Source organism: Somniosus microcephalus, chromosome 1 (assembly GCF_052327205.1).
Source record: "Somniosus microcephalus isolate GS21.2 chromosome 1, FLI_Smic_1.0, whole genome shotgun sequence".
Taxonomy (NCBI): Eukaryota; Metazoa; Chordata; class Chondrichthyes; order Squaliformes; family Somniosidae; genus Somniosus; species Somniosus microcephalus.
In genome coordinates, this window is record NC_140987.1 from 430,765,743 (window position 1) to 430,784,599 (window position 18,857).

General features: G+C 48.6%; 1 protein-coding gene across 2 annotated transcripts in view; it reads left to right on the plus strand.

Moving 5' to 3' along the window:
- The window catches only part of atg4a (autophagy related 4A, cysteine peptidase), a 48,729-nt gene that overhangs the window by 7,094 nt on the left and 22,778 nt on the right, over nt 1-18,857 (plus strand). For both annotated transcript variants that reach the window (XM_086000618.1, XM_086000609.1), the window contains exons 3-6: nt 838-909; nt 7,515-7,613; nt 10,460-10,561; nt 18,643-18,715. In XM_086000618.1, the coding sequence (XP_085856744.1) occupies nt 838-909; nt 7,515-7,613; nt 10,460-10,561; nt 18,643-18,715 (346 nt within the window). The remainder of the gene's footprint in view (nt 1-837; nt 910-7,514; nt 7,614-10,459; nt 10,562-18,642; nt 18,716-18,857) is intronic.

Below are 18,857 nucleotides of genomic sequence, written 5' to 3' on the forward strand. Positions count from 1 at the left end.
AGGCCCTGTGCCTGCTTAGGTTAATGTAAAAGATCCCATGGCACTATTCAAAGAGGAACAGGGGAGTTCTCCTGATGTCCTGGCCAACATTTATCCCTCAACCATCACCACCAATACAGATTACAGGAAACTTTGTTATATCCGGCACCGACGGGACCGAGCTGTTGCCGATCTATCAAAACTGCCGGACATACAAAGTTAATGTTGAAGCATACGGAGGTTTTCATCTCCGTATCTGACAACAAACACTGTTGCTTAGCAACAGCTTGTAAACAGTCGGCCCGTACCTTGGAAGCGTCTCTGTAGCTTAGCAACAGCTTCAGAGAGACTTTCCAGAGCCCGACTGTTGAAAACAAAGCCACAAGAAGAAAAAAAACCTAACAAAACGGCTCCTGATTTCTGCCGGTAGATCGAGGTTTCTGGACATACAACCTCCGGATAAACCAGAGTTTCCTGTATCTGGTCATTTATCTCATTGCTGTTTGTGGGACCTTGCTGTGCATAAATTGGCTGCCACATTTGCCTACATAAGTAGCGTAACGACACTTCAGAAGTACTTCATTGGTTCTGAAGTGCTTTGGGATGTCCTGAGAACGTGAAAGGCTATATAAATGCATGATAGTAAATGGGGAAAGCATGAATAATTTCAGTTGGAGTGTTATTGTATAGTAAATTCCTCACTGCACCAGCGTGTAACTTCAGTTGGCCTTGCACAATTTATCTTAACAGCAGTCTGTAAAGCTATTGGCACAACTGTACTTCATCACTTGGAGAGCAGGGGAATGTGTTGCTTGATCCTGGGTACCTAGTATCTAATGTTTCCTTTTCTTCTAACAGAAAGATCTGAACTCTTGTCAGACGTGAAGTCAAGGCTTTGGTTTACGTATAGGAAGAAGTTCTCCCCAATTGGTGAGTATTCTGACTGTAATCAGCATGGCTGGGGCCCCACTGCCCAGTAGCTCAGTAGGTGAATGCGATTTGTGATGTGACATTAAAAGGCCCAGGTGGAAGAGGTAACCCCCCCTCCCCCCTCCCCACTTTTGGAATGGTCCCTTTTCTCGACTAGGCAACAATAACTTGCATTTATACAGCATCTTTTAACACTTACCTTCTGGGCTTGTTCTTTAGTCCAATCATATTACTGTAGGGGCTCAAGTCCATTGCAGCTAACCCTATCACTGCACTGTGTCTTGGATCTTCCTGTGGAGATCCTCCTTCGCCCCCCCCCCCCCCACCCCAAAGATCAACAAATGAGACATTTAGTCATCCTCCTGTTGTCACAGCTTGTCATTGCCTCCCACTTCTAAGATAGATTGCAGTGCCACCTTGCTTGGCATAAGGGAATGATTTAAGAACATAAGAATTAGTAGCAGGAGTAGGCCATACGGCCACTCGAGCCTGCTCCGCCATTCAATAAAATCATGGCTGATCTTCGACCTCAACTCCACTTTCCCGCCCAATCCCCATATCCCTTGATTCCCCTAGAGTCCAAAAATCTATGTATCTCAGCCTTGAATATACTCAACGATTCAACATCCACAGCCCTCTGGGGTAGAGAATTCCAAAGATTCATCACCCGCTGAATGAGGAAATAGGATAGGATGGGACTCAGTGTGGTGATCCCTATGCTTGAAGGGCCCGCCAATCCTCACTGAATAGGCTCATGCATGAGAATAGCCAGATGAGTGAGCTACTGAAGGCTGTCACTGCCCTTCAGAATGTTACCTTTGGATCCATAACTGTCTTCAAGGAGGGAAGCATTGGGGGAGAAAATGGGAGCGAGAATTCTGTGCACAACACTGGGAGTGGGACTTGAACCCACAATCGTCCGACTCAGAGGCAAGAGTGCTACCAACTGAGCCAAGTTGACCCATCTTCCTAATACTTTCTTAGTGCACATGGGGTACGTCGTGCTCTCCTGAAAAGTTCCCAACATAGGGAGGCTTAAAATTTTGGATGCAACTGCTGCCAATGACCTGGAAGCTGCATAGAAGCATTCTGCGCATGCGGGCTCCCGGCTCGTTACAGGGGCGGGCTCGCTAAAAATGAAAAAATTAAATGTCGGGGAGGGAGCGGGCTCTGGGGAAAAATGCCGGGGAGAGAGCGGGCTCTGGGGAAAAATGCCAGGGAGAGAGCGGGCTCTGGGGAAAATGCCGGGGAGAGAGCGGGCTCTGGGGAAAATGCCGGGGAGAGAGCGGGCTCTGGGGAAAATGCCGGGGAGAGAGCGGGCTCTGGGGAAAATGCCGGGGAGAGAGCGGGCTCTGGGGAAAATGCCGGGGAGAGAGTGGGCTCTGGGGAAAATGCCAGGGAGAGAGCGGGCTCTGGGGAAAATGCCGGGGAGAGAGCGGGCTCTGGGGAAAATGCCGAGGAGAGAGCGGGCTCTGGGGAAAATGCCGAGGAGAGAGCGGGCTCTGGGGAAAATGCCCGGGAGAGAGCGGGCTCTGGGGAAAATGCCGGGGAGAGAGCGGGCTCTGGGGAAAATGCCAGGGAGAGAGCGGGCTCTGGGGAAAATGCCGGGGAGAGAGCGGGCTCTGGGGAAAATGCCGGGGAGAGAGTGGGCTCTGGGTAAAATGCCAGGGAGAGAGCGGGCTCTGGGGAAAATGCCGGGGAGAGAGCGGGCTCTGGGGAAAATGCCGGGGAGAGAGCGGGCTCTGGGGAAAATGCCGAGGAGAGAGCGGGCTCTGGGGAAAATGCCGAGGAGAGAGCGGGCTCTGGGGAAAATGCCGGGGAGAGAGCGGGCTCTGGGGAAAATGCCGGGGAGAGAGCGGGCTCTGGGGAAAAATGCTGGGGAGGGAGCGGGCTCTGGGGAAAAATGCCGGGGAGAGAGCGGGCTCTGGGGAAAAATGCCGGGGAGGGAGCGGGCTTTAGGGAAAAATGCCAGGGAGGGTGCGGGCTTTAGGGAAAAATGCCGGGGAGGGAACGGGCTTTAGGGAAAAATGCCGGGGAGGGAGTGGGCTCTTGGGAAAAATGCCAGGGAGGGAGCAGGCTCTGGGGAAAAATGCCAGGGAGAGAGTGGGCTCTGGGGAAAATACAGAACATCATGCTTCCGGTTCCAGGTTAATGCGCAGTATGCTTCTGCGTAGCTTTCGGTCATTGGCAGCAGTCACTCCGTAAAATTTTATTATTTATTCTCTTAATTTGCCCCAACTTGACTGTATCCTCTCCAACCCATAGATTTTCCCTATCTGAGAGAAGGCTGGTGCTGGTTAGCTGGATATTGTGTATCCAAGGCATCTAGGGTTTTTGGACATCTTTCACCTGTGGAAAATGCTTGACATTCAGTAATCACCTCTCCAAGACACCTCAGATCAGGTGTGTAGGGAATTGTTTGTGCCAGCTAGCTTACTGCCACTCTGCTGTAGCTCTGAACCACTTGCCAAAGATGTTTAAACTGTAAACATTACCATGGTCTCTTACAGCACACTCATAAATAAGAGCTTCATGATCACCTGGTAAGATACTGCATTCGGCAAAGACAGAGAGATGATGGGACTCAATGATTTTCCAAAACATAACACACTGAAAGATGTTGGCATAAAGAATTGATATTCACATGTGATCTTGGTTCCAAATAAACCAAGTCTGTTGGTTGTGAAGATACCTGTAGCTTTTCCTTGTTCCCTCCCAAGAACAATCAGGTCAACTGGCAAACCTATTTTCAATCGACTAGAAAACGTGGCTGGGCGTCACCGCAGGTGTTTGTTGCCTCTTCAGGAATCACTGATGTTAGTCATATCTAGACAGGGGAGGCTAGATAAGTACATGAGGAAGAAAGGAATAGAAGGATATGCTGATAGCGTTAGATGAAGTAGAATGCGAGGAGGCTCGTGCAGAGCATAAACACCGGCATAGAGCAGCTGGGACGATCGGCCTGGTTTTTGTGCTGTAAATTCGATGTAACTCTTTGTCAAATCCTGCTACCTGGCAGCACAGTGTATTTGTTACTTGCGGAAAGCTTCCTTTGGTGTAACCCAATGATCTGCCTTAACCTTAATCTCAGAAGAGCACCTCTGCTTGCACCAGTGTGACATTTCTACTTCCCACTCCAGCTGTTCTTATGGGTTCTGAATGAGATTACTAATTTGTGCTAAATTATCGGGGTATTTGTGTTACGGACTTGTGTTCGATAGGAACTAGGTTGAGATTGCCAGCAGAGAATGACGTAAGTCTGGCAGCAGGTTGCCTGCCCATCCTCTTGTTCAGAGAGTACCTTGGGAGACATGAAAGAAATGGGATATTGTATGGATGCATAGTTTTAGAAGGCTGTGCACTTAATTTGGGTTTCAGAAGTGTGTGCTTCCTCAAATCCTGCAGAATTGGCAGCTTTGTGAATATTCCTTTATGCTCAAAGGATGGGTTTGATTCTCCTCCATGATGCACTTTCTATGCTCTGCAAGATCTAAATCAAGGGTGTGGAATTAATTTTCCTGAAAGTCCACTTATCAAAAATGAGCTTGGGATCTGGTGTCCACTGATTTAATCTGCCCCCAGATTATTCATTGTGCAAGAACAAAGACAATGATTACTGTATCTGTCATTGAACTTGATCTTGAAATAACACAGAAGATGGCAAGCCCCGCTGTGTACATTTTGGTAATGTAGGACATTATTAACAGTAATTTCCTACATTATTATCACCAGCTATAGTGTTAGTCCAGTATCAATGTGACCAGAGTAAATCAAATGGGTTAATCCTGATCATAAAAGCTGTAACCCCATTGACAAAACTGTAACCCCATTGACAAAACTGTAACCCCATTGACAAAACTGTAACCCCATTGACAAAACTGTAACCCCATTGACAAAACTGTAACCCCATTGACAAAACTGTAACCCCATTGACAAAACTAACCCCATTGACAAAACTGTAACCCCATTGACAAAACTGCATCAAAAACATAGTGTCATTGGCCTGGAACATTGAATAAAGCAAGATTGACTCATTTGAGTCAAAAGGTTGTCGTTCAAGCCCCACCCCAGGACCAGAGAAGATAATCTAGACTGATACTCAAGTGCAGTACTAAGGGAGCGCTGCATTGTCGGAGAACCAATTCTTTGAAAGAGACATTAGACTGAGGCCCATCTGCCTGCACTGGGGATTCAGGTGGACTTTAAGGACCCCATGGCACTATTCTAAGAGCAAGGGGTATTCCTAGAGTCCTGGCCAACATTTGTCCTTCAATCAACACTAACTGTCATTCATCTGATTGCTGTGTGTGAGATTGTGCTCTGTGCAAAATGCCTCTATTTGCCTACATAACAATAGTTATTACACTTTAAAGTAATCCATGGTGTGTGAAATTGTTTGAGAGGGTTCAACAACAACAACAACTTGTATTTATATAGCACCTTTAACGTAGTACAACGTCCCAAGGTGCTTCACAGGAACATTATAAGACAAAAAATTTGACACTGAGCCACATAAGGAGAAATTAGGGCAGGTGACCAAAAGCTTGGTCAAAGAGGTAGGTTTTAAGGAGTGTCTTAAAGGAGGAAAGAGAGGTAGCGAGGTGGAGAGGTTTAGGCCGGGAATTCCAGAGCTTAGGGACTCGGCAACAGAAGGCACGGCCACCAAAGGTTGAGTGATTATAATCAGGGATGCTCAAGAGGGCAGAATTAGAGGAGCGCAGATATCTCGGGCTTGTGGGGCTGGAGGAGATTACAGAAAGAGGGAGGGACGAGGCCATGGAGGGATTTGAAAACAAGGATGAGAATTTTGAAATCGAGGCGTTGCTTAACCGGGAGCCAATGTCAGTGAGCACAGGGGTGATGGGTGAACGGGACTTGGTGCGAGTTAGGACATGGGCAGTCAAGTTTTGGATTACCTTAAGTCTATGTAGGGTAGAATGTGGGAGGCCAGCCAGGAGTGTGTTGGAATAGTCAAGTCTAGAGGTAACAAAGGCATGATGAGGGTTTCAGCAGCGGATGAGCTGAGGCAAGGGCGGAGACGGGCGATGTTACGGAGGTGGAAGTAGGCGGTCTTCGTTATACTGCGGATATGTGGGTGGAAGCTCATTTCAGGGTCAAAAATGACACCGAGGTTGTGAACAGTGTGGTTCAGCCTCAGACTGATGTTAGGGAGGGGGATGGAGTCAGTGGCTGGGGAACGGAGTTTGTGGCGGGGACCAAAAACAATGGCGTCGGTCTTCCCAATATTTAATTGGAGAAAATTTCTGCTCATCCAGAACTGGATGTTGGACAAGCAGTCTGACAATTTAGAGACCGTGGAGGGGTCGAGAGAAGGGGTAGTGAGGTAGAGCTGTTTTCGTCAGCGTACATGTGGAAACTGACGCTGTGTTTTCGGATGATGTCGCCAAGGGGCAACATGCTGATGAGAAATAGGAGGGGGCCAAGGATAGATCCTTGGGGGACACCAGAGGTGACGATGCGGGAGCGGGAAGAGAAGCCGTTGCAGGTGATTCTCTGGCTACGATTAGATCGATAAGAATGGAACCAGGCGAGTGCAGTCCCACCCAGCTGGACGACAGTAGAGAGGCGTTGGAGGAGGATGGAGTGGTCAACCGTGTCAAAGGCTGCAAACAATTCAAGAAGTTTCAGGGAGATATGATGACATGTTATATAAATGCAAGTCTGTATATATAAAATCACATTCTACCATAGCATTTAGCATGTGTATCTAGATGGCTGTGTTATTGTTGGAATATTTATGTGTAATTTTGTATGTTTTTCAATGAGCCAACACTTATTAAAGGGACAGCGAAAAATATAAAAACATTAAAAATGATAACCATATTGTAGGAAAATTACACTATTTTATGTGTGTATGTATATTTTATATATATTAAAAAATGTAAATAGTCTAAAAGGATTAGATACAGGTAGACTATCCTTTATCCGAAAACCTCGGGACCAGCTGTGTTTCGGTTTTCGGAGAATTTCGGATTTCGGAAGGTGGGTCGGCAGGGGTCCGCGGGGGGGTCGGCGGGGGGTCGTGCGCACGACCCCCCGCCACCCCCCCCTCCGCCGGCCCCGACCCCCGCCGACCCCCCCCCCCCCCCCGCCGACCCCCCCGCGGACCCCCGCCGGCCCCGACCCCCGCCGACCCCCCCCCCGCGCGGACCCCCGCCGGCCCCGACCCCCGCCGACCCCCCCCGCGGACCCCCGCCGGCCCCGACCCCCCCCCCCCCCGCCGACCCCCCCCCCGCGGTCCCCTGCCGGCCCCGACCCCGACCCCCGCCGGCCCCGACCCCCCCCCCCCCGCGGACCCTCGCCGGCCCCGACCCCCGCCGCCCCCCCCCCCCCCCACGGACCCCCGCCGGCGCCGACCCCGACCCCCGCCGACTTACGGTCGGGGTCGGCGGGGGGGTCGTGCGCACGACTTACGCTGGACTTACGCTGACCGAAAAAACCTTCGGTTTTTAGAGGGTTTCGGTTTTCGGAAGTCCAGATAAAGGATAGTCTACCTGTATTCACATCCAAAAGCGAATCATCATGTCGGCAGCAGCTTGCTCACACTTGCGTGTATAGTAAATCCTCTGTTCTTGTTCACACAGGGGGGACCGGCCCCTCATCTGATGCTGGCTGGGGATGTATGCTGCGCTGCGGACAGATGATCCTGGCACAAGCATTAATATGCAAACACCTAGGGATAGGTGAGTCTTTACGGTAACTTCACAGAATCACAGAAACCCCACAGTGCAGATAGAGGCCATTTCGGCCCATCGAGCCTGCACCAACACATATCCCACCCGATCCCCGTAACCCCGCATATTTAATCCCCCTAACACTAAGGGTCAATTTATCATAGCCAATCAACCTAACCCGCACATCTTTGGACTGTGGGAGGAAACCGGAGTACCCGGAGGAAACCCACGCAAACACGGGGAGAATGTGCAAACTCCACACAGACAGTCGCCCAAGGCCGGATTCGAACCCGGGTCCCTGGTGCTGTGAGGCAACAGTGCTAACCACTATGCCATCACATCTCATCACAAAAACCTGAACTGTATAAAGACTGAGTCAGATGAGTGTCACACTGAGTTGGAGCACAAGCTTTGGGCTCGGGTTCACTCTTGGAATCCTTTGCTCAGTGAGGTAATAGTCTTGGCACTGTGAGGAAATGCTAAATGAAGTCCAGGGCCTCCCTCTTTTTCACCACTCTGCAGAGGGAGAGAATCATGCCCAGGCAGATCTTGTAAACAGCCTAGAGGTCAATAGGAGAGGTCATGGAGCAGGTTGCCCTGCCTCACAGAGGGACCTGGTCAGTGAAAAATAGGAGAAATTAACAGGTCACTCACTCACAGGGCTGTACAGCCATCCACAACCTTATTGTGAATAATTCATTGACTTCATAGCTTTGACAGTAACTTGGCTCATGGGTGATAACACCTTGCCCTTTACTGAGCCTACCTGCCTGGCTGTACTTTCCATCACCTGCCTGCCTAAACCACCACAGTGGTGCTGTCACCCTTATCACCAAATCACACCCTGGCCTCCGCGCCCCCCCAATGACCCCTGGCACCTTCTCCTCTTTTGAGTACCTTACCTAGTACCAGCCCTCTCGTCTCTCTTTTAAAATCCTTCTCTACCATGCCCCCCCTCAAACCTTACCCCAAGTTTCTTCTCAAGATATCCTCCCTGTTTCCTCCCTCGGTCTTTGTACTGTGTGCCTCTTCATCTTCAGTGATTTCAGTCTCCATCTCAACTCACTTTTCACTCTCTCCTCTGATTTCACTTCCCTCCTGTACTCCCGCTCCATATAACCTACCAATACTCATGGCCACCCCCTCGACCCTGCCATCTCACATGGCCTCCATACTCCCATTGTCTCAATCGCAGGCAGTGCCATCTTCGACCACTTCCTTGTGTCCCTGTTCACCCATATCCCCCTACCCCTTCCAACACCACTTCCTTCTGCGCAGCCCCTGGAAAAAACTCCAACTTCCTCCCCCCCCCCCGCCCCCACCAACTCCACAGGAGTCACTTACAACTGCACTTTCAAACTTTCAGTTGTCTAGCCTTTGGGCCTCCATTCACCATGGTACTTCTGCAGCTGTCGATCTGTTCAGCTACCCCCTCACTTCCATCTTTGATGTCTTTGTTCCCAGTAAAACCCTTAGGGGGAAAAATTCAGTTGGTAGTGCCACCCGTTAGCGCCTTAAGAGGGCGCTAAGTGGGGCGCAAACCAACTAGTGCCCGGGCGTGGCACTGCCCACGCCTCCCGCAAAATTCAGCGGGAGGTTAGTGGTGGTGCTAACTGGTAGCGCTGCGCCGCTGGCGATGACGTCACTGGTGTGCGCAGCGCCCCACTCACGCCCCGGCCGCAATCTTCGGGAGCGCCCCCTGATTTACCGCCGGACGCTATGTCCGACAGGGTCAGGGGGGCGTACCTGCGGCCGGGGAGGCACAATTTAAAGTCGAGGTGCAGGCGGCCATTTTTGTTGCTGGCCACCTGCCTGCGCTCCCGTCCCCGGCCTCCTGAACCCCCCCCCCCCCGCCCCCGCCCCAGCGGAGTGCCGGCTGCGCTCCAAGAGCCCGGCACTTCTCTTGAGTACCGGGCTCTTTTGCCTGCACTCCCGATCCCCGGGGGTCCAGCTGGGCCCCAGGTCGCGCTGCACAAGGCCCCTCCCCTTTAAGAAGGGGAGGAAGGCCTGCAATAACGCGGCGCGACGTGCTGCAACGTGTGGCGCTGCAGCACGTAGCGCCACGATATTCACTCGCAGCGCCCCAAGAGGGATGCGGGGCGCTTCCAGTATCGCCCCGCTTCCCTCTTGGGGCGCAACCACTCTATTTTTAGCGCCCCGGCGAAGTTAGCGCCTCAATTGGGGCGCTACTCAATTTTTAGCCCTTATTCTCTACCATCCTGGTCATTCCCCCGGTGTGGCCCCATCTTCGCTCCTTCAAGTCCAAGGGGTGGAGATGAAGAACAGTTATACATTGACATAGACATAGAAGATAGGAGCAGGAGTAGGCCATTCGGCCCTTCGAGCCTGTTCCGCCATTCAACGAGATCATGGCTGATCATCCAAACCCTAGTACCCGGTCCCTACACCGACAGCCATCCCACCCAAGCCCTATCCCCGTAACCCCACGTATTTAATCCCCCCTAACACTAAGGGTCAATTTTTTTTATCATGGTCAATCAACCTAACCCGCACATTTTTGGACTGTGGGAGGAAACCGGAGCACCCGGAGAAAACCATTGGTTTATAATGTGTTAATTTAGCTGTCAGACTCGGGACAGTGTTAATGACTGTGCCTCCACTGGTGTTAATTCAGCTTCACCAACAGTCAGGGCCAAGTAATTCCTCTCAGCTGATTTTTCTTACCAACTATCCTGTTCTAAACAGAAATACTGAAACTAGCAGGTGTTACAGTTAATACTTGGCAAGTAGTCTTTCAATTGAGGACACTCACTTTTTTAAAGTTATTTTCAACTGTTATTTTTACGTGTGTTTATATGTTTTGTTAGTTGGTTAATTGAATGGTATTGTTGCAGATTGGCGATGGGAGAAAGGCAAACGTCAGCCTGAGCAGTACCACCGGATTCTGCAGTGTTTTCTGGACAGGAAGGACAGTTGTTACTCGATTCATCAAATGGGTAAGGGAGACAACAAGTGTTTTTGTTTTACAACTGTAAAACCATAAATAAGAATTCATTGCACATTCGCTCCGCCCTCCAAAAATATATAAATACACTAACTGTTAGCATCGAGGTGTCCTTAACACTTTTTTCTTTTCCAAATTGAAATTCTCCGGCATAGCACAACGGAAGTGCACATTGAGAAAGTGGAACCCTTTCATAGTGTGGTACCTCTTGTGGAGGTGGGTTGCAGGTTGGGGTTGTAGCACATGGCATAACTTGATAACAGTTTTCTGTGTGAACTGTAAACTTTGCAAGCACTGCTCCTTGGACAGCTAGAGGTAGGAGCGCCTCTTACCTATATATTCTGGTGTGGGATACTGGTGGGTGGGTGCCGTGTGCTTCTCGTGGTGCCTGACCAGGCGTTTCTTTACCATCAGGACTGTTGGAATGTCGAATCTCAGCCACAAATTGTTGCCAATGCAAAGTCCATATTATTTTAAAAATGAAATGAGGTAGTTGCTTGAAAGAGAGGGTTGTTAAAGGGTATAGAGAGTGAACAGAAGAGTGGGATTAGATTAAGTGGCATAAATGGAGGAAAACACGTGCTGAGTTGATGGGCTGAATGGCCTGTTTTATACTGTTAACGTTCTATAATTTTATGTAACCATTTCCATCATGGAGGTTTTCTTTACTCTGCTTGAATTGTTTGTAAATAACTGCAATATACCGTTTACCTGCTGGTGGCGCTGCTAAGCATGTAGGAGAGAAATTCCTGGGAAGCGTGTTGGCACAGCAGTGTGATGGATGTCAGGGCCGTTTAATTTTGTGCACAAAGCTGGTTACGATTAATTTCCTGTAAAAACCTGTGAAACTGAGATTAACTGTGCTCTTCATAGTTTTACTTCCTGCTCTGCTCTAAGTTATTGAGACACTTTTAATGGTGAAGGTCCATCTCAAAGTTTGGGTTTTCTCAATCGGCAAATGATTAACAGCAATGTCTGGTATAGCATTAAGCCGTAGCGACCAGTAGGCCTGAGGTTAGGTTGGACTGAACTTGCTTATCTCAGCCGATTGTTCTGCAATAATCCCTGCTGAGTAATGCTTGTAAATTCTGGTACATTTGAATAGCAAGCCAACACTTAGGCCGCGATTTTATCAGCACTGAGAGGGCGGGTCAAAGGTTAAAATCATTTTGATTGACGGCGGGGTCCGATCCCACCGTCAACCCGCCTCCAAATTTTCCCAAGTGTCGGGTCCCCGATTTGCGCATTGACCCAACACCTAGCGGCGGGAAGAGGATTAAAGCCAATTACCTGCCTGTTAACAGGTAGTTCAGAGTAGTTGACAGGCTATTTTTTAATTTTGTCACTTCTGCCTTGGGCTTCCTGACGTCCGGACACCACGCCAGGTAAGTGTGGCGTGATGTGAGTCAGTTGTAATGTATCTGCATTGATGACAGCTGCAGAAGTGGTGTGAAGGATAAAAAGGTGCACTGGTGAGTCTCAGAGGTAAGAAAATGTTGGGAAGATCATTTTTAATGCATTTACAATTTCTTTAGGTAACAAGTTTTGAAAACGATGTCCAGTTCCACCTCATTGGGAGAACTTCTCTCACCAGTGACAGATCGCTCCTGTCACCTCACCTGCAGCTGCCATCTGTTCCAGCCTATGGGGGGAGTCATTGGAGAGCCTGGGTGCAAGAGCTCACCTTTGTACAGTGATTGTCAGTGTTTGCAGCACCTCAATGCTGTCAAACACTGAAAAATGAGCTGTCAAAAAAAAAAAATTGTGCGTGGTCCGTTTAAGAAAACCGGCAGATGACGCGTCATCAAATGACGTCATCTGACCGGCTTCCTCTTAATTGGCCAGCAAGCCCGCAGGGCAGACTTAACAAGGTCAATCAACGTAAAATCATGTGTGTGGGCCATTGTAGTTGGGGGCGGGACTGGAAGCCGGAAACCACCTGACCCGCTCCCACCCCGCACCCATTGACAAAATCACGTCCTTAGTACCTGGGCTCACGTATCAAGTATAACACTGGAGCTGGAGGGCTGCTGCTGCTTGTGAAACTGGACCCCAGCAAAAGTTGGCACCTTCAGAAGACTCAAAGAGAAGATTGGGTGGGGGGAAGTTAAGCCTAACTAGAAAATAGTTGTGTAGCAGATTGCAGTCATGGAAGGCAGGTTGAATTTTCTCTGCTCTGCTGAGTTCCTGATCTCATCCATATTTCTGTGGTGTGGTGCTGAGTGGAGACCTTTGTGCCTCCTATCAACTGGCATAGAGTAGCTTGATGAATGCCTGGGATGAATTTACCCACCTGCCCTCTTTGACACAAACCTCCAAAGACCACTGGAAATTAGGAAGAAAGTTCATGGATAACATGATGGTAACTTACTAGCATGGAGTGGTGCAATTCTGGACCAATCCAGTTTTTCCCCACATAATGATCTCCTATTCGAAGGCGTATCATTTAGTGGAAGCATCAAACAGATTGCATACTGAGAGGGAGGCACCACTGGAGTGCATATCATATCCTACTGTAATATTAATCAAAGTGTCTGACTCAAGAACAGATCATCATAATAATCATGATCAACTTTATTGTCATTGTTAGTGCACAAGTGCAGTACAACGAAATGTAGGCTTGCGGCTCCCGAGAGTGTACATTTGGATTAAGACATTTAAACATTCAACATACATTTGGCTTGTAGTATATTAACATAAACATAACCATAATAAAGTGCATTGGCAGATGTGCAGGCTTTACATAAGAACATAAGAACATAAGAAATAGGAGCAGGAGTAGGCCAATCGGCCCCTCGAGCCTGCTCCGCCATTCAATAAGATCATGGCTGATCTGATCCTAACCGCCAATCCACGATCCCAGAACCATCTCCTGAATCTAACAGAATTAGACACACGAAATAGGAGCAGGATCAGGCTACACGGCCCCTGGGCCCGCTCCGCTACCCACAGGGCCATGACCGATCCGAACCTAGACTCATGTCCAATTTCCTGCCCGCTCCCCGTAACCTTTAATTCCCTTTACTTCTAGGAAACTGTCTATTTCTGTTTTAAATTTATGTAATGATGTAGCTTCTACAGCTTTTTGGGGCAGCATATTCCATGGACCTACCACCCTCTGAGTGAAGTAGTTCCTCCTCATCTCAGTTTTGAAAGAGCAGCCCCTTATTCTAAGACTATGCCCCCTAGTTCTAGTTTCACCCATCGTCGGGAACATCTTCCCCGCATCCACCCGATCCAACCCCTTCACAATCTCATATGTTTCAATAAGATCGCCTCTCATTCTTCTGAACTCCAATGAGTAGAGTCCCAATCTACTCAACCTCTCCTCATATGTCCATCCCCTCATCCCCGGGATTAACCGAGTGAAACTTCTTTGTACTGACTCGAGAGCAAGTATGTCCTTTCTTAAGTATGGACACCAAAACTGTACGCAGTATTCCAGGTGCGGTCTCACCAATACCTTGTACAACTGAAGCAATACCTCCCTATTTTTATATTCTATCCCCCTAGCAATGAAAGCCAACATTCCATTGGCCTTCTTAATCACTTGCTGCACCTGCATACTAACCATGTGAGTTTCGTGCACCAGGACCCCCAGATCCCTTTGTACTTCAGTACTTTCCAGTTGCTTGCCATTAAGATAATAACTTGCTCTACGATTTTTCCTGCCAAAGTGCATAACCTCACACTTTCCAGTATTGTATTCCATCTGCCAAATCTCTGCCCACTTACTTAGCCTGTCTATGTCCCCTTGCAGGTTTTTTATGTCCTCCTCACTCACTACTTTCCCTCCCATCTTAGTATCATCTGCAAACTTTGATATGTTACACTCGGTCCCCTCCTCCAAATCGTTAATATAGATTGTAAAGAGTTGGGGACCCAGCACTGACCCCTGCGGAACACCACTAGTTACTGATTGCCAGTCTGAGAACGAACCATTTATCCCAACTCTCTGCCTTCTGTTAGATAGCCAATCCTCTATCCATGCCAGAATATTACCCCCAATCCCGTGATTTTTTATCTTAAGCAATAATCTTTTGTGTGGCACCTTGTCAAATGCCTTTTGGAAGTCTAAATACACTACGTCCACTGGTTCCCCTTTATCCACCCTATACGTTACTTCCTCAAAGAACTCCAGCAAATTTGTCAAACATGACTTCCCCTTCATAAAACCATGCTGACTTTGTCCTATTAAATTATGATTATCCAAATGTCCTGTTACTGTCTCCTTAATAATGGACTCCAAAATTTTACCTACCACAGATGTTAGGCTAACCGGTCTATAGTTTCCAGCCTTCTGTCTACTGCCCTTTTTAAATAAGGGTGTTACATTTGCAGTTTTCCAGTCTGCCGGGACCTTTGCCGAGTCCAGGGAGTTTTCGAAAATTATTACCAATGCATCCACAATCCCTACCGCCACTTCCCTCAAGGCCCTAGGATGTAAGCCATCAGGTCCAGGTGATTTATCCGCCTTGAGTCCCATTATTTTACCGAGTACCACTTCCTTAGTGATTTTGATCGTGTTTAGCTCCTCCCCCCCTTTAGCCCCCTGTTTGTCCAGTGTTGGGATATTCTTAGTGTCTTCTACTGTAAAGACTGATGTAAAATATTCATTCAGTGTTTTTGCCATCTCCATATTTCCCACCATTAATTTCCCGGTCTCATCCTCTAAGGGACCAACATTTACTTTAGCCACCCTTTTTCTTTTTATATAACTATAAAAACTCTTACTATCTGTTTTTATATTTTTTGCTAATTTACCTTCATAATCTATCTTCCCTTTCTTAATCAATCTTTTTGTTATTTTTTGCTGTCTTTTAAAGTTTTCCCAATCCTCTATCCTCCCACTAGATTTGGCTACCTTATATGCCCTTGTTTTTAGTCGAATACTATCCTTAATTTCTTTACTTAGCCATGGATGGCTGTCTTTTCTTTTACACCCTTTTCTTCTCAGTGGAATATATATTTTTTGGAGTTCAGTAGGATGACAGCCCTGGGAAAGAAGCTGTTCCTAAATCTGGTCGTTCGGGTGCGAATGCATCTGTAGCGTCTCCCAGATGGCAGGAGGGCGAACAGACTGTGGCTGGGGTGGGTAGGGTCTTTGATGATCGACCGTGACCTCCGTAAACAGCGTTTCTGGTATATGTGCTCTATGGTCGGTAGGCTGGGAGCTGGCTAGTTGCCCACTCTGTTTGTTGAGGAACGGTGGACAGTGTGTGTGTGGTGGTTGGGAGGGGGGAGAGGAAAGCGGGGGAATAGTATAAGTTTTTCTTGTAACCTGAACAAGAAAGGTTCTGTCTATACTGGTAACAGCCCTTCCCTCAGGATAAGTAGGTGAAGAAAGGACAGGCTGCAGTTTTGAACTCCTTACACTTCTCGATAGCATTTGTATTTATAGCATTTATTGAATGTGTTCTAAATTAACAGTGCAGTGTGAATATTTTTGGGAGAATTCATGTCAATATTTATTGACCTGCTCAGAACTGGGTGCATGCAGGATTGCTGGCATACAATGTCCCGGCACAGTTAGTCAGAGAATTAGTCATCTTGCTACCACTGCTGCCCATGATGGGGCGCTTTATAACCTTGAGACACTCCGTACAGCACCTGACCCTACAACCAGCTCACTGGAAACTTGAGTTGAATATCATTCAAGGCATTGACACAAACTCTGAATTCTGAATGGGAGTCTGCTTTGTCACTAAGTGAGGGTTAGAGGGAATTTATAATTTTTAGAATGTAGATTTGTTACTTCTGGTACTATCCTCAAATGGTTAATCCAAATTCAGGGTTTCAGTAATATGGGCAGTATCTTTTGATGCCAGACCGAAGCATGGGATTGGGCTGAACCATCTGTCATTCAAACTTATTGTACAGAATTTCTGATCCAAATAGAAAATGCCAGAAAAGGCTAATTGTGTCTGTTTAGAGTTGGATAACCAATCAATTGGCTGTGCTACAAAAGAATTGTAAACTAGCTGTTTTAAATTTGAGCCTTATTGGAGGTTACGATCCACTGTGATTCCACGGATTTCTGGTCCCTCTGCGCATGCGCCACCGTTTGGTACTGTGTATGCACTCGATCTGGTCGCTCATGCGCACTCAATCCGGTCACGCATGCGCAGTACCAAACGGTACCGCGGCCTGCACTGGAATACTTTCCTCGGGATCAGCTGGGAGGGCGGGAGGAAGGAGAGGGGATCGAAGTGGTGGGAGGGGATCAAAGGGGGGGGAGGAGAGAGAGGCGAAGGGATCGAAGGGGAAGAGAGAGGAGAGAGGATCGAAGGGGAAGAGAGGAGAGGGGATCGAAGGGGAAGAGAGGAGAGGGGATCGAAGGGGAAGAGAGAGGAGAGAGGATCGAAGGGGAAGAGAGGAGAGGGGATCGAAGGGGAGGAGAGAGGATCGAAGGGGAAGAGAGAGGAGAGAGGATCGAAGGGGAAGAGAGAGGAGAGAGGATCGAAGGGGAAGAGAGAGGAGAGGGGATCGAAGGGGAAGAGAGAGGAGAGAGGATCGAAGGGGAAGAGAGGAGAGGGGATCGAAGGGGAAGAGAGAGGAGAGAGGATCGAAGGGGAAGAGAGGAGAGGGGATCGAAGGGGAAGAGAGAGGAGAGAGGATCGAAGGGGAAGAGAGAGGAGAGAGGATCGAAGGGGAAGAGAGAGGAGAGAGGATCGAAGGGGAAGAGAGAGGAGAGGGGATAGAAGGGGAAGAGAGAGGAGAGGGGATCGAAGGGGAAGAGAGAGGAGAGGGGATCAAAGGGGAAGAGAGAGGAGACGGGATCGAAGAGGGGGGGAGGAGCTCAGAGAGGAGCTTGCAAGGGGAGAGAGGAGCGGGGAGAGAGGAGCTCGGAGAGGGGAGAGAAGAGCTCGTAGAAGGTCAGGAACTCCGAGGGGGGGGGGGGAGGTCAAGAACTCGGGGAGAGGTGGTCAGGACTTGTGGAGGGGGTGGGGAGCACGGTTAGAACAGTAGGGAGGGGGGAAGAACGTGATCCAGGTCTAAAGGAGGGGGGTGTGGGAGGAGAGCAAGAACGTATCCAGATGGGAACAACACCCGTAGCCCCTTTAAAGGGGCTGCTCAACCAATGAAAATTATGGGGAACATTGGATGGGAAGATGGATCACGTTCTCCTGCCCTCTGTTAGGCCTGGGTCACATTCTTCCACCCCCGCCCCCTTTACACCTGCACCACCTCCTCCCTCTCCTCCCCCAACCCCCAGCGGTTCAAGAAGGCAGCTCACTATCACCTTCTCAAGGGCAACTAGGGATGGGCAATGAATGAATGAATTTTTTAAAATGAGAGCGTATTCAGTGTTGGTCCTGCATAACATTACATTTATGTGTTATTTGCCGGACTCGACTATTTCAATGTTCTCCTGGCCCGCCTCCCATCCTCCGCCCTCAATGAACTTGAGCTCATCCAAAACTCTGCTGTCCGTGTCCTAACACACAGCAAGTCCAATTCACCCATCACCCCTGTGCTCGTTGACCTACATTGGCTCATGGTCCACCAACGACGTTCCCGCTAAGCTGTCTGGAGGTCCTGCGCAGGCCACTTACCGGCTTTTGAACCGGAGTTTTGTGTATTGAATGGGCCACGCAACCAAAACACTGACCACCAACACCTTGATTTTAAAATTCTCACCCTCATGTTAAAATCCCTCCATGGCCTCACCCCTTCCTACCTGAACTCGGCAGTGTGAACACTGCGAGTGCTCCTAACCCAGGAGGGTGAGCCCTGTCTGTTTTCTGAAAGCCGTAGTGTTAGCACTGTGAACTCAGTAGCCTGCCTGACAATGACTGGATCAAATTACACATTATAGAAATCTTGATTACTCTCCAGCAGGCAGGATCAAATTACACATTCCAGACAAACTGTTGGGTGTGTCTTGTCCTCCAAGGGGACCAATCAGAAATCTAGTCTTGTCCTCCAAGGGGACCAATCAAAAATCTGGTGTTGCAAATAGACACAACCATCACTTACTGGATTAAATCGTTTTGTGTCAGAATTTGTGATGCATACTAATGGTTGTCCTGACTGAATTCTAACATTTTCCTTGTCTTCCTTTTCTAACAGCTCAGATGGGAGTGGGAGAGGGTAAATCTGTTGGGGAATGGTACGGACCCAACACAGTGGCCCAAGTATTAAAGTAAGTGAAAATTCAGAATAAGGGAGGGAATGTTCCATCTAACTTTTACAAACACTCAAGTTGATCTTTAACATCCTCTGTTTAGCACTTATTTTTGTTGACTCTCTTTTTGTGTAAGTTGTGTGCTCGTCAAGGTTAGTGT